This window comes from Phyllostomus hastatus, unplaced genomic scaffold (assembly GCF_019186645.2).
Source record: "Phyllostomus hastatus isolate PE091 unplaced genomic scaffold, TTU_PhHast_1.1 phas_scaffold_1066, whole genome shotgun sequence".
Taxonomy (NCBI): Eukaryota; Metazoa; Chordata; class Mammalia; order Chiroptera; family Phyllostomidae; genus Phyllostomus; species Phyllostomus hastatus.
Genome location: NW_025334004.1, coordinates 12,351,579 through 12,368,444, shown reverse-complemented (window position 1 = coordinate 12,368,444; position 16,866 = coordinate 12,351,579). Strand labels below are relative to the sequence as shown.

The 16,866-nt window shown below is 41.5% G+C and overlaps 1 protein-coding gene across 3 annotated transcripts in view; it reads right to left on the bottom strand.

Annotated features, from left to right (window-relative positions):
* ENTPD7 (ectonucleoside triphosphate diphosphohydrolase 7) overlaps nucleotides 1–16,866 on the bottom strand; it is a 50,360-nt gene that overhangs the window by 32,153 nt on the left and 1,341 nt on the right. For all 3 annotated transcript variants that reach the window (XM_045854343.1, XM_045854342.1, XM_045854344.1), the window contains exon 3: nucleotides 16,320–16,502. In XM_045854343.1, the coding sequence (XP_045710299.1) occupies nucleotides 16,320–16,502 (183 nt within the window). The remainder of the gene's footprint in view (nucleotides 1–16,319; nucleotides 16,503–16,866) is intronic.

Below are 16,866 nucleotides of genomic sequence, written 5' to 3'. Positions count from 1 at the left end.
CCACACATTTCATTATACAGTATTTAAAAAACACATTAACATCACCACCAATCTTATCAAAAAAAAGTGTTTTATATATTGGGAAGCTATCAAATTCACAGTGGCAGATACACATTTTTCAAGCTTCTGATTTTCACTTGAAAACTCAAATCTTATCATTGGCAATAAATACTAACAGTTGCTTTCTTTAAAATGACAGGCTTTTACTTCATTCATTTTCAAGAAAGTGTCTATGAAATACCGAATAGTGAAAACCACAGTTTTTTTGGCAGTCATTCTTTTAAATAAAAATAACATTGCATGATGAAGTAGCTAGGTTTAGCTCATCACTCGAACAATCACCTAAGACCTTTTCCTCAAGACAACTTAAGTATTCAACGGAAATGCTGAATGTACATTTCCCATTTTGTCACACAGAATATTGATATTCTTAAGTGAAACTGTACTTTCTCCCCCATTGCAATGGTGTGACAATGACAACTACACTGACTAGTACAATCTGGGACTTGTAATCATGATTTGCCTTAAGGTGTCCCAGTCTTCCTGAACATTGCTTATACATTGTCCGTGTAAACATCAACTCAGTGGAAAGGCCAAGTAACATCACAACAGCCAAGAGGTAGAAGCAATTCAAAGGTCAGTTGACAGATGAAGAGATAAACAAAATGTGGTATGTACACACAATGGGAAATTATTCAAATCCTGCCACATGCTACAACGTGGATGAACCTTGAAAACTATGCTAAGTGAAATAAGCCAGTCACTAAGATAAATACTGTATAATTCCACTTCTTTGAGGTATGTAGAAACAGAAAAGTGAATAATGGTTACCAGGGGTGGGGTAGGGAGGAAAACAGGGGGAGTTATTTAGTGGATACAAAGTTTCAGATTTGCAAAATGAAAAACTTCTGGAGATTATTTGTGTGAATGTGAATATACTTCACTGGACATTTAAAAATGGTTAAGATGGTAAATTTTACATGTTTTTAACACAATTTTTAAAGGGGCAAATATCTTAGTATTATTATGAGAACAGTTTTGGCCTCCCAGACCCACTGAAAGGGCCTCAGACACTCTAAAGGGTCAGTGAACACTTTGAGAACCAAGGCTCCAACGAGACCTCTTTTCTTAACATCCATTTGCTTCTCTTCCTGTTCACTCCCCTTTCCCTTCTTGGATATGGCTTTGTGCTCCTTAAGGAGCCTCCGCCCACGGTGCTGAGTCCTAGCAGCCACAGTGATCTGAAAAGGCCTCCTCCTCCTTCCGCTGTAACCCCTGGCGTGGCGTTACTCCCTGTGAGCACTGAGATCTCGTTGTGAACCCTCAGCCGTCTTTCGCGCGTGTTCCTCCACTTCTCCGTTTAGGCCATCAGGGACTCAAGAGTAGGTGTCTTATCTGCAGTACCTCGATATTGTCACAGTGTTCCTCACATTTATGTGATATGTATCAATCGATCCTGATTAGTCTGGTCCTAGAGCTCACCATGTGGAACTGTTGGTTTGTTACTAACTCCTCAGTGTCTTCGTATTGCTATATTCAGAATCGAATGGTCTCCTTACAAAGTTCCAATGGCTTCCCAAAGCATTCTGTCATCCTCTTTGGTTCCTGTCAAGATAAACAACTTTACAGCTCTAATTTGGGTGCAACGCAACTTCTCTTTCTCTTCCCTCAGAAGTCTTCCTGTACGCATTGGCAGAAAATGTCAGCTGGCACCAGAACACAGGGGAGAAAGACAGGACCAGAGGTGTTGGTTACACTTCCCATTTGAGCCTTTGGTCAGTGCTGCAGGCGCAGACAGTCTCCATTTTTCTCCTCTGGCATACAAATGAGTAACTGAAGAACGATTTTCTACCCTGGGAAGTAATAATGCCACCTCTTTCTGGAACTCTGACACCCTGTGACCTAATCAGGCTCCTTACATTTATCTACGACCTGAAGGTCTTCCTCTGGCAAGGCTCCTAACACGCATGGATCACTGGTCCTTCTTGGATGTCTTCGTTTGTAATTTGCAGTCCTGGACTTCACCATCGTGGTCAATTACTTACATGGATGGACCCTCCTGCTTTGCTGATGCTGCACTAAATTAGTCCCTAGAGAGGAACTTAAAGCCCAAGAAAAAAATTCTGAAAGCCTTGGAATCCCTCACATTCACCTTCCTAGGAGAGATCTGATTCACCACCACACACTTACCTCCCCCCGCCTCACACAAACATTGTCTCTATCTGAGACACATGATTTCCCTCTGGTCACTGCTGGGTCAATGAAAAGAAAGTTACCCACAACATCACCCAAGGTAGAAGTGAAAGCCACTTGTCACTGCCATTATCCTGAAAACAGTAACAGCATTAGAGTGGTAACTGACCAAACCATTACCTAGCTTACAGAATCAAAACTAATTATACCACTTCTAGAGTTCAACTAGAACTCAATAATGCGCCAGAGGTCAATTAAAGTGGCCCTCATCAGCACGGGGCTGCCAGCTCTGTGCTGAATGTCACATACTCTTCTACTCCTTTCAAGACTCAGAACCAAATATAATCACATTATAGCCAAAGCAGCTGTGGATGACTGATCTTAGTAACACATGCCCAGAAAAGCATCTCATAAGGTTACTCTGCATCTCCTAACAAGATTAATCAGAGCAGTGAGGAACATTTATGAGCTAAAGTTCTGCTTATAAGTACTAGTAAGGACAAGTAAGGAAATAAATGAATAAATAAGAACAAATGTCTTCAATTTCACCAACAAAAATCTCTGAATTATTCTATTGTATGTCATAACACTTAACGTATACATATATCCTAAAGTTAATAATTTTTTTCTAACCCCAAATAATGCATCTTTATGACTTGCTTTAAACAGAATTCAAACTCCTAAGGAAGGCCAGCTCTGGCCTACATGTGGCCAGCGAGCACTTGAAATGTGACTGGTTCAAGTGAGGAATGAAATTTATTTCATTAATGTTTAAGTTTAAAATAGCCACCTGTGTGTAGTGGCTACCTTATTTCGATACCACATTGTGGTCACTCAATATTATTTGTTGAGTGAGTGAGTAGGTAGGTGAATGAATCAATGAATATAAAATACTTATTAAGTCTGGAGAAGTTGCTGGTGCACCTCTTATAACATATGGCACACGCCAGATAAGTTAATGAAAACACACATCTAACCAAAATTATTCTTAAAAACAGTTTTGCTGTGCATGAGGAAGGTGGTATATAGGGGATACATGGGGGATCTCTGTACTTTCTGCTCCATTAGCTATGAATCTAAAACTGCTAAAAAAATAACATCTATTAAAACAAAACAAAATAGCTCTGGATTCAATCCTTACTGACATTCCATCACTCTCTAAATTTACCTTTCCCTAAATTCTAGTTGTAATGCAAACCTTTTTCTCTCCCTTCAGAAGCAGTGTGGGTGCGTGTCCATAATAAGAAAACAAAAAATGTGACTCTTTAGTTTTCAAACTACTGAGGGAAAAGCCCCCCCACAGGCTTCTGAAGTTCTGGGACATTATCACTTCTGAAGCGATAATCTAAGTCCCATGAATGGCTGAAAAAACTAGACTTACAATGTTTTTCAACATAAAAACAAATGAAAATAGTTTTTAAACATCAGACACTTTCATACATACATGTATTAAAACACAAAGACGTAACGTAAGCCACATTATGACTTCTAACTACAGCAATTCCTCATTTACCAAGACCACAGGATGAGTTCAGTGTTCTGGTGGGCACAGTTTCCTGATCGAGGGCTTCCAGACTTGCTCCCTAGAAGGCACCTGTAAGTCAGTGTGCTCCCGGCAACACAGCCCAGGAAGTCCTCACTTAACGTCATCAGCAGGTTCTCGGAAACAGACTTTAAGCAAGGCGACATAGAACAAAACCAATTTTACCATAGGCTCATGATATAAGCAAGAGTTAAGTTCCTGATGCATATTCCTGGTCACCAAACCATCATCAACTTCTAAATAAGTCCCAAAACAGTTCTAATATTAAACACTGAAATAAATGTGAACTATACACACATTTAAGAAAAATTAATAAAAACAAGTGACAGATGATCACTTTCCAACCTGCTGATTCTGGTTCAGGGTCCCAGGTGGCTGGAATCCACCTGGCAGCTCAGGGCACAAGGCAGGAACCCACCTGCTCAGGACACGTCCCATGCCGGCACACGCCCACACTCACTCAAACTGGGACCACTGAGAGACGCCAGTTCACCTCGTGTGCGTGTCTTTGGGATGTGGGGGAAACCACAATACTAGGAGAAAACCCACACAGACATGGGAGGACCCACGAACCGCATGCAGACAGTGGCTCCAGCCGGGATTCAGTCATTTTTCTCATCAGCGTTTGTTGGGGTCTGCCCTGCCTGGTGTCAGGAAGCTGTAACCCCCTCCCCCAACCGTGCCCTCTGGCTAAGGCTGAGTGAGAGACCTCAGACCAGGAGTCACTAAGGAGATAAGTTTATCTCCCTGGCATGAGCACTGCTTCTGCTCCTTGCCTGGCCCTCAATGCTTGATCAGTTAGCCAATGACGGATAAGATTCCCCAAGGGGGGAATCACTTAAGACAGGCATGATCATGTAGATGCCCCAGGGAAGAGACTCAGGGTGCTGTGGAAACGAGGGGGTAATTGACATCGACCCCTGCCCCCTTGGCTTTGACAAAGCCTGAGTCCCTGTTCTGCCTGTGAGAAATCCAAGTCTCCTGGCTGCTTTTGTCTCCTCTGCCCGACTCAGCCCTGTGGAAATAACAGGGGCAGTGCAGTCCAGACCAGAGTCGGCAGACCCCCAGGATAATTAGACCTGAGGCATAGGATATGCAAGATCCTGTGAGACCTGCTCGCTGAGGATGCCCTTGAATATGAAGGCATGGGCAAGAAATGAAACTAGCCTTGTAGCTCTTAGGTGATAAAACCCCAAACTCAGCATGAGCTCTGTCAACTCTTTGATAGGTACCTACTCATTCGATCTTCCCTGCCAGACTATAATCCACAGACTGTATCCATACCCCTACCCAGTATTGCCTAATAAAAAGCCTGTTCAGGCGGCGACTGGGCAGGCACTCTCCAATAGAGAGTGTGGCCATGCCATACTATTCCTCCACAGGACTCGGTAGTCTGTGTGTATTTTCCTCGTATCCCAAGCATCTGGAGCCAGGATGGATACTGCTGGCCGGTATCCGGCACAGCTGGCGCCCAACGTGGGGCATTTCAACCCAGTGGCTCTGAGCCATGGCTGTAGACAACACACCAACCCAGACAGTGGATTTCGCAAGCTTCTGGCTACCTAAGTATAAGGTACACCCCGAACACTTTTTGGGTATGTCGTAGGGAGTGCTGGATTCAGGGGAATAGGTACTCTCTTCCTGGTTGCACTCTCTCGCAACCACTTTGAAACTGCAAGCAGGAACCTTGCTCCCTACCCCAAGCATGCGCCGAGCAGCCCAGGCTTGGGAGAAAGAGCAAAGACTTTCCCTTTAATTAGCCTTAGGAATGGCAACTCGATACAGGGCTATTTACAAGAATGGCCATGCTTGCAGTGGGAGGAATTTCAGAAAAAGGTGCTTTTATTTGTTAAGGAATTTCTTTAAAGATTTCTAAGTATCCTCAACCATGGGGAAATGTTTTAAATTAGTTCAACAGCTATGGGATTGTTGAATGGAAGTATGAAAGAGAATGGACCAATGCGCGAGTTTTTCTGGCACCTCGACAATCCGGGTCAGCTCCCGCAGGTACTCGGTCTAGTGGCTGGGATTTGGCGCTTTCACCGCCACAGCAGAGCTGTGGCGCACTGCTGCTAAAGCAACAGCTCCATTTTCCGGCTCGTCCCCACTGCTGTTGCCACACCTGTTTTTGCAGCCGCCTTTACCGTTTTTGGGACTGGGCATCTTGGGAGTGTCCCCGTGCCCGGCGTCAGCAAAGGCAGCTCCCTGCCCCCAGCGGCCGCTGGGGACCCCACACGCTGTCGCCTCCCGGGCGGAAAAAATGGAGGCAATGGAGGCATGGAGGGTGCGGGCAGGCGCAGACTACACACCAACTCGGATCTTTTTTGTGGTTAGCACCTACTGCCATCAGTCTCACAGCCCTCCCTGGTATACTCAGCATGGGTGCGGGTATGGGCGCGTGTTCATAGCACAGCTGTAGCAGCCCACGCGAGCACCCTCCCTCGAGGAGTCGAGTGGGGGCTGCGCCTCTCTGCCTGGAATGGGTGGTGGTGCAGAGGGGAGATTAGTTTCCCTCGCCACTCCCCGGCGCGCACTGGGTGCAGTCCCAGACATGCCACCTGCCAGTCGCGATAGCACCCGCTTGTAGCCCCAGCTACTCGGGAGGCTAAGGCAGGAAGGTAGCACTCCTGGGAGTTCTGGGCTGCAGTACGTTATATCAATAGGGCACCTGCACTCCCCAACCCGAAACGGGAGTGCCAGAGGCCCAGCGGCCCTCGATGTTCTCTCTGCATCGCCCGCTGCTGCCGGAGGCTGAGCGAAGCATGGATAAAGAGGCCTAGGCCTGGGTGGCTGCGTCGCCAAGTTGCCTAAAAAGAGGCGAACCAACCCAGATCGGAAACGGAGCAGGTCAAAACTACTATTTAAAATGCATTTGCCAGTAGAGAAAAAAACTTTCTGAAAGTTGTGTATGTGTTCATAAATTTATCAATCTAAAGCATGCTATAAGTGAGATGAAGGGTGTGATGTGTTAAAAATATATTAAGAATCATCTTTGTTTATGCTAGAGCTGTGACCTTTTATTATAAAAATGAAATGTAGGTACACTGTCTCCAGGAGAGAATTAGTCCTCCACGGAAGAAAAAAATACCACTTTTTAACTCAGTACTTGTGAACGCTGATCGTTTTCTTGGGGAGAGCTGCTACCCTCCCAAAGAAAATAGTTAATCATGTCACAAAAGGCCCTTGGCACATAACCTTTTTGGTCTAAAACATATTTAAGCCAGCACCTCCCTCCCTCATCTTCCTTGAAAACTCTAAACCTAGGAACCACCAAGTCTTGAGAACAACTTGCTTCTTAAAACTCATTGCAGCTTTCAGAAACAGCAGGGGGCCTGTCTTTCCAAACTAAGCAAATTATTAAAGTATGTCCTAATTGCTAAGCCCTTAGCAAGGGACCCCCCATTTACAGGAGTTAATCCTTAAGGACTAAATTCTCATATAATTTAGCAAACACATGTCACCCTTTATGCTCCTTTTGGAAGATTCAAATATATCCATATTTCTATTAATACTTACTCTGGTGCCCTACATGCATCTGCTTTAACAGGAATACCTTACAATCCAATAGGTCAGCCAATTGTAGAATGGGCTCACCTCTTAACTTGGGGAAGAGGGTATGCTTATGTTTACTCTCCAGGACGACCTTTGGAACTGCCAGAGAAGACAGTGAGACCATATCACAGAAAAGGCTTCCCCGGCTGTGACCCACCTCCACCCATTGGAGTCTCCCCATCCAGACTTCTCCAAGCTATGTGTCATCCCCCTGAGACAGAATTCCAGCCAGCACTTCTGGAGCAATATTTATCACCTAAGAGAGACTTTTTCTACCAACTTAAAGGAACAAATTGATAAATTGCAGCTAGAGTTGCATCAACAGCTGCAGGACATTCAACATTTAACCAAACAGGATGTTTTTTGGGCCCTTAATGAAAATATTAGTTGGCTGAATCCCAGAACATGGTTTGATGGGCCTGATTTGAGAATTTGGGTTTTTGGAGCAGCTGGTTGTTTACTGATTATATTGCTTTGTGTACTTCGGTGTATCTGCAAATTGTTTTCCCAGGGTCGTATAAGAGACCAGCAAGTAGCAACCTTTATGGGACCTTTAGCAGTCCTAACAAAGAACAAGGGAGGAGATATGAAAAACCACTCTGCCAGACGTGGAAATGTAACTCAACACCCACGTAAGAAACCAGTGGGGGATGGATGAGTCCGTGCGCAGAACCGCACGGGTATAAAAGGTCCTCCCGTAGGAAGTCAGGCCTGCATTATACTCAGGCTGCCTTGTGATTTGCCCTTCCTAAAATCTATGTAATTTCTCCCAAAGACTGAAATGTAATCAGACCTGTTACTCTTGTTATTCCCTTGTATCTGTAATATGTTTTCTTAGACTGAATTTAGGAGCCTGGGTTTTGACAACCCCTAGGCCCCCTCTTCTGCTTTAATCTTTACTTGTGCCTTATGATGTATATAGATGTTGCTCTTCTTGTGATTTGCATTCAGAAACAGCAAATAGTAGGTTTCACAGGCTTAACAACAACAATTCAGTTTTTAATAACAAAAAGGGGGAGGTGTTGGGGTCCGCCCTGCCTGGTCTCAGAAAGCTGTGACACGCACCCACCCCCACAAGCGTTGGGTAAATAAATGTTGGAATAAAATAACGTTATTCGAGGACCTGCTGTACACTGTACACGCCTGTGGAACACCACAAAGTACTGACAATTCATCGTGTAAATTAGGAACAATTTAAATAAGAATAAATATGACTATATTACATGTCTGTAATAAAAAAACCACAACTGCAAGCATTATCTTAAACATTTTTTATAAGCTGTTGAACTAAAATGATAGGTGTTGCCATCAATTCCTAGTTATTTGCTTAATGATTTTATCATCAGCTAGTAGTCACCTGTGTTTAAGCAGTAGCTGCTGCCACAAAAAAAGAAATTCTGGAAGGAAAATTTTAAATGGAGAAAACGCTGCCTATTGTCTTCAGTGTATATTTGCAGGGCAGGAAAGAGAATTAGAGAACAAAAAAAAAAAACCCCAAAGTGTCAAATAATATTATAAGACTAACATCCATGATGCAACAGGCTTTTTCTCTTTTAATCCAAAGGACAAGACTACCTCACTTTATACATAAAGAAAATGGCACCCCTGGCTGGCATAGCTCAGTGGATTGAGCACGGGCTGCGAACCAGAGTGTCCCAGGTTTGATTCCCAGCCAGGGTACATGTCTGGGTTGCAGGCCATAACCCCCAGCAACCGCACATTGATTTTTCTTTCTCTCTCTCTATCTCCCTCCCTTCCCTCTCTAAAGATAAATAAATAAAATCTTAAAAAAAATGGCATTCCACAATCCGACACCTGCCTAAGGCACCTAACCAGCAAGTGATGGGCTGATTAATTCTAAAATCAATCCCTTTTTCCCTGCACCATAACATCTCCTCAAAGAGGTAAACCCTAGAGCAGTGATTTTCAGCTTTTTTCATCTCATGGCACACATCAATTGACTACCAAAATTCTGGGGCACACCAAAAAATGTATTTTTTGCCCATATGACAGCTATGGTGTATTGGCTGTTGTCATTTCTTTATATGACAATCTCAGGGAAATGCCCCTGAATAGTTAGGTATCACACATTTTTAAAACTCTTGCGGGGCACCAGTGAAAATCACTTCCTTAGAGCAATGGCTCTCGACTCAGGCTGCACGAAAAGGCCCTATGATTTGCATTTTTAAAGGTCCCCAAGTGATTCAGATGCACAGAAGCTGAAAACCACTGATTTCAGGTCATTGTTACATAACTGTTAGGCTGTGTAATGAAAGTTTTAACAGAAATACGTAGACTTGTTTACCACTAAAAAAATGATCTATAGAAATTTTGAGTAAGTCCACATTTAATAAATTTCCTCTTTTGCCTTGCCATCAAGATGCCAAATATACATATTTTTTAATCCTTACCAGAGGATATATGTATTGATTTGAGAGAGAGGGGAAGGGGAGCAAGTGGTGGGGGGTGGCAGAAGGGGATGAGAGGGTGAGGGTGAGAGAATGAGAGGGAGAAACATCAATCGGTTGCCTCCTGTATGTGTCCCAACTGGGTATGTGATCTGACCGAGGATCAAACCTGTAATGTTTTGGTGAACAGACAACATTCCAACCAACTGAGCCACCTGGCCAGGGCAAGATGCCAGATATTATTAATCATTGTTATCAGTGTGCATACAGCTCACGACCAACACACACTCTCTACCACCACCATTCTAATCTGCTGTTACCTGCTGTGCACTGAGATAACAGAACCCAGCTAATTAGAACTGTATGTAAATAAAAGTGAACAGGCTCTAGACGAGAGGCTATCTTATCTGTAAAGTACATGAACTTCAGGTACATGAAATTCGCGATATCAAATTTGGTTGCTCATGGGCTTCGTCTGATTATTTCTGATTCTTAACTTTGTTCCTGATTCTTGACAGTAGAAATCCTGGTTCTCTCTATTCCTGATTCTACACAGCTATACATAAACTGTTTTCTCATTGGGAAATTATGAACTCCATGAGTTCAGGGGCCACATTTTATTCACCTTTATACCCCAGTGTCTAGCAAAGTCACACACACAGCAAGCTCTCAACAAACATTTGCTTCCTAAGTGGCTCATGGAGGCTACCATGAGTAGTTTAACAATATATGGTAATTTGTAGCAATATACACAAACATTTTTATTAAAGAATAAGATTTATTAGCACCATTAAAATGGCCCTACTACCTAATTTAATTTATAGATTCAATGCAATTCCTATTAAAATATCAATGGCATATTTCACAGGCCTAGAACAAATATTTCAAAAATTTATATGGAACCAAAAAAGACCCCAAATAGACACGAAAATCGAGAAAAAAAGAACAAAGTTGGGGGGGGCACAATACCTGATATCAAACTACACTATAAGGCCACTGAAATCAAAACAGTCTGGTACTGGCATAAAAAAGACACATAGATCAATGGAACCGAATAGAGAGCCCAGAAATAAACCCATGTCTCTACGGTCAGTTAATATTTGACAAGGGGGCATGAGCATACAATGGAGTAAAAACAGCTTCTTCAATAAATGGTGTTAAGAGAAGTATACTGGTACATGTGAAAAAATGAAACTAGACCACCAACTTATACCATACACCAGAATAAATTCAAAATGGATAAAAGACTTAAATATAAGTCATGATGCCATAAAAGTCCTAGGGGAAAACATAGGCAGAAAATTTTCAGATATCCCACGTAGCAATTTTGTTGCCAATATATCACCTAGGGCAAGGAAAATAAAGGAAAAAAAATAAACAAATGGGACTACATCAAATTAAAAAGCTTCTGTACAGCTAAAGAAACCATCATCAAAAAGAAAAGGGAACCAACCATATGCGAGAATATATTTGCCAATGATACATCAGACAAGGGTTTAATCTCCAACATATATACAGAACTCATACAACTCAACACCAGGAAGACAAACAGCCCAATTTAAAAAATGGGCAAAGGACCTGAACAGATATTTCTCTAAGGAGGCCATACAGGGGGCCCATAGGCATATGAAAGAATGCACTACATCACTAGCCATCAGAGAAATGCAAATTAAAACCACAATGAGATATCACCTCATACTTCTCAGAATGTCTATCTTTAATAAATCAACAAACAACAAGTGCTGGTGAGGGTGTGGAGAGAAGGGAACCCTAATGCAAAGTTGGTGGGAATGCAGACTGGTGCAGCCAAGTGGAAAACAGCATGGAATCTCCTCAAAAAATTAAAAATGGATGTGCCTTTTGACCCAGCAATTCCATTGATGGGAATACCTTAAGAATCCCCAAACACTAATTCAAAAGAACTTATGCACCCCTGTATTCATAGCAGCACAATTTACAATAGCCAAGTGCTAGAAACAGCCTAAGTGCCCATCAATAGAGTAAATGGATTAAAAAACTTTGGTATATTTACACAATGGAATACTACACAGCAGAAAGAAAGAAGGAATTCCTACCTTTGGGGATAGCATGGAAGGATCTAGAGAACATTATGCTAAGTGAAATAAGCCAGTCAGTGAAAAACAAATACCATATGACCTCACTTATAAGAGGAACTAATGATCAAAATAAACTAATGAGCAAAACAGAACCACAAGCATGGAAACATGGAACAGACTGACAGCTACCAGAGGAAAGTGGGGAGAGGGGAATGCTGGAAATAAGGGGAAGGGATTAGACAATGAACATGTATGAATGATCCATAGACATGGACAACTGTGTGGGAATTGACTGTGGGAGTGGGGGTGGGCTGGGATGAGGAAGGCAAAGGGGGGGGGGGCGTGGAATTGGGACAACTGTAGTAGAATAAACGAGAAAAAGAGAAGAGCCCTGGCTGGTGTGGCTCAGTGGATTGAGGGCCAGTCTGCGAACCAAAGGGTTGCCAGTTTGATTCCCAGTCAGGGCACATACCTGGGCGGTGGGTCAGGTCCCCAGTGGGAGGCATGGGAGAGGCAACCATACATTGATGCTTCTCTCCCTCTCTTTCTCCTTCCCTTCCCCCTCTTTTAAAAATAAATAAATAAAATCTTTAAAAAAAAGAATAGGAAACTTTAGGTTACATGGCTGCTGGCTGCTCAGTGAAAGTATTATACAGTGTCAAGACTTTGGTAAGGTCACGACAGCAGCACAGTCTGTGTGTTCCTTAGCACTATAGCTAACTTGTGTCAATTAATTCAACTTAACAAGTATTTATTAGATCTGCCCACTTGGGGTACAGTGACAGACAAGAGCTGCTAGATCACTGCCACGTATCCCTGAAATCCATTTACTGCTCTACATTGTCATTGCTGCCTCCCAAGTTCAGGCCACCATCATCTCTCTATTGGAGTATTCCAATTCATCTCCCTTTCATTTTTATTCCCCATCCGTTCTATTCTCTACAATGCCACCAAAATAAGCTTTCCTTAAAAAGCATTTCAGACCATGTCTTCTTCAAAGCCTTAATGTCTAAACTCCCTAAAATGGCTTAGCAATCTCAGCCTGATCTGCCTTTCCAGTTACACAGCTCACTGCTAACTCCCTAATAGTCTTCACTCTAGCCGTATCAACCTACATAGCATACAATAAGTAGACCACGCTGTCTTCCAGTGGGAAACTATGCTCAGGTCTGTCAAAAAAAAATCCCAATAAGCATTAAGAAAACTCAAATTATGGATTTAGTTCTCCAAAGCCAACAAGCTTAAGGCCAATTATTGACAACTGTGGTTATCTAAACAAGTATTACCTCTTATGGAAAGGCAGAGTCAAAAATACGACAGCACTGCTAGAGAAGTAAACGTTAAAAACAAACTTCTTGAGAAAAGGTACCAAAGTCACCATGTCCTCATGCTATTATCACCTGGCACATAGTGGCTACTCAATAAATATTTGTCCAATGAATGGATGAACAACCAAGTAAATAGGAAATAGAAAATTATGGAGACAAAACAACCCAGAAATATTAAGGGGAGTAACCATGTGTCCCAATTCTAACAGAAAAAGACTCAAGGAAAAAGTGACTAAAGGTTTCTGGAAGGGTCGTCTTCATTCTTATAAGTGAGCACAGAATACCTGTGTCGCTCCTACAGGACATGAATGAGGATGCACGCAGCCCCTGTCGCTACTGGCTGCTATTTTGCAATAATTAAGTAAGCTGACATATGGACAATCGAGACAGAAACTCCCATCCTGCCACCAAGTGTTGAACTTATGGTTCTGTTACCTCTAGACTTCTAGTTATGTAAGCCAATAAACTTTCTTGTTATTTAAGTCAGTTTGACTGTTACTTGCAGCCCAAGGCCTCCTAACCGATATATATCTGAGAAGCAACAGAGAAAAAATCATGTTGCAGATGATGAACACGACATGTCATTGTTTCATTTTATAGTCTAATCAGAAACTAAGCTTAAAAAATAGCAAAATGAATCACCGTTATAAAGGAATATAGATGTTCTAAGCAACTGGCAAGACATTAAAACTATATCAAATAATTCAGATGTATTTTCTGTGAAAAAAGGTATTATTCAGATCTCAGTGGATGGAACTAACAGATTAGACTTTACAGAAGAAAATAATTAACTAGAAGACACAGCAACATAAAATATCAAGAAAGAAACACAGAAAAGGAGACTGAAAAAAAAATGAATACAGCATTGGTATGCTGTGAAAAAACTTCAACATGGCTCATCCTGGCTGGTGTGGCTTAGTGGACAGAGTGCCAGCCTGAGAACCAAAAGGTCACTGGTCCAATTCGTAGTCAGGGCAGATGCCTGGGTTGTGGGCCAGGACAGTTGGAGGCTTGCAAGAGGCAACTGATCCATGTATCTCTCACACATTAGCACTTCTCTCCCTCTTTCTCCATCCCTTCCTATAGGGAACCGTTTTTGCGTGGCGTGGGAATGTAGCCCAGCTCCCACTCGGAAAGGCCAGTGAGGAGCAAGGTTCAGCACACAGGAGCCACACCCACAGATAGGTTCTCCCTGAGGGAATCAGGCCTGCATTGTACTTAGGCTCCTATGAGACTTACTTTTGCTAAAATTCCCTCACCCTGGACTGAGGCTGCAAATGTTTACTGTATGTCTTTAACTTCCTAAAGTCTGTGCTAAACCTCCCAAGTATGGAGTGTAACCAGTTCAACCACTTTTCCCCTTGATCTATAACATCCTTCTCTTTGAAGTAATAAGCAACATTTTCCTTTGTTATCTGTAAAAGGTTCACCTACAGTGAACCTGTGTACAGTAAATGAGGGCCATCCTCGATGTAATGTATCAAGAAAAGCAATAAAAGCCTGTCCAGGCCGGGGTCGGGGCCCTCTCTCTCTCTCTCTCTTTCTCTCTCTCTCTTAGAGAGTGGCCATGCCGTCCCTTTTTCTCCACAGGACTTCTGTAGTCTGTGTGAATTTGTCTCTCATGGCCACAACACACGGATCCTGCCGGCCAGGGTCTACATCACCTTCCCCTCTCTCTAAATAAGTAAAATTAAAAAAAAAACAAAAAACCTTCAACATGGCTCAATATATATGTGTTTGGAGATGTCAAAGATGAAATGGGAGAGCACAGAAAAAGTTTCTAAAAAAAAAATGGTCAAAATTTGTCCAAATTTGATTAAAAACTATAAATCCGTGTATTTAAGATTCAACAAATCACAAGCCCACGAATCATGAAGAAAACTCTACAAATGAACAGCAAAAGCAAATTGCTTAAAGCCTGTGACAAAGAGAAAATCTTAAGAGCCAGGGGAAAAGGACACATGTACGGAGAGAACAAAGATAAAAATGACAGCAGACTTCTCCTCAGAAAGAATTCGAGCCAAAAGATAGGGCAGCAGCATCTTTAAAGTAATAAAAGAAAACTAATCAACCCAATGAGCATTTATTTTAAAAGGAAAGCAAAATAAATACTTTTTTCAATAATACAAAATTGAAAGAATTCACCAATCACAGACTCACACTACTAGACACATTAAAGGAAATCCTTTAGGTAAAAGAAAAATGGTACCAGGTGGAAATATGAATCTACACAAAGGGATGAAGAGTCCCAGATATAGTAAATATATAACCCTTTTTTTCTTATTTTTAAAATTTCTTTAAAAGATAATTGAACATTTAAAGGAAAAATAAAAAAACAATGTATAGTGGCATTATAACATACAGAGAAGTAAAGTATATGACAGCAACAGCACAAAGGCCAAGGGCACAGGTTCTCACACTGCGTGTGAAGAGGTGTGATATCACTTGAATGTAGACTACGATTGGTTACAGATGTGTAGTATAAAGTATAAAGATGTGTAGTATAAATCCTAAAACAATCACTAAAAAAGTAAAAACAAAGTTATATCTAATAAGCCACAAAAGAGACAAGATGGAATCATAAAACACATACTCAATTCAAAAAAAAAAAGAGGAAAAAAAAGAACAGATATGACAAGCAGAAAAGAAATAGCAAGAGATTTAAATATAAACATAACTGATAATCACATTAAATACAAATGGCTTAAGCACCCCAGATAAAAGGCAGACATTGTCAGATGGGATAAAAAGCAAGACTCAACTAAATGATGCCTACAACAAGCCCACTTTGAATGTAAAGACACAAATAGGCTTAAACTAAAAGGATGGAAAACGATCTGTCATGCTAACACTCACCCGAAGAAAGCTCAAGTTCCTGTTTGAATAACAGACCAGTTAGATGTCAGAGTAAAGAATATAATCAAGGATAAAGATAGTAATTTAATAATGATAAAAAGGGCCAATTCATCAAGAGTACATAACAACCCTAAAATTTATGTACCCAATAAGTTAGCCCACCAAAACAAGAAAAAAGAAAGATGCAAAACACAGCAGCATCATTCCTGATTCAAAACTGAAAATTGTCAAGATGTTTATGTAATAAGTAGCATGCAATTTTACTAATAGAAGTGCAGTATTCCCCAAAAGGGTCAAAGGTGGTAAGGTGTTAATAAACAGCTTGTCAAAATACTTATGACTTCAATGAAAAGCTAATCAAAATTATCTAAAGCTGACTCACCTTTCATATTGCCTATCTCGTGGTAATGAAGCACCCCAATGTCGAAAGTCCATGATTAACATAAGTAAAAGGAGACAGGATATGCAGAAGAGTCCTAGGAATGCCGCCCGCTGACGGGGAAATGGGCTCACTGTGGGCACAGTAAAGTACCAGGAGGCTGGGCAGAGGTAGGAAAAACTGATCCTGAAATGATACAAACATTAGTAAGGAAAGTCTCTACAACTGAGTATAAAAAACAGCTTTTAAACTCGAGTACAGCCTTCCTAATAAAGGCAAAAATTCATGCCACCAGAATTTTAAATGTTCTTTTAGTCTCAAATTTGAAAAAAAAAGACCTATATAGTTCATGGCACTTCTACTATATAAATCAGAAAAGCTTGGGAAATCTTTTTTCAAGTCTGTACTTTGAGGTGCAATTCAAAAAATTAATCTTATTTTAATGAAAGGATCATCAGTCTCCCTGAGCAACCTCCTAACACTGAGGAATCAGAGTACTACAACAGTGCCATCAAGAATGCTGTCAAAAACTGGATAGTTAGAAAGTTTA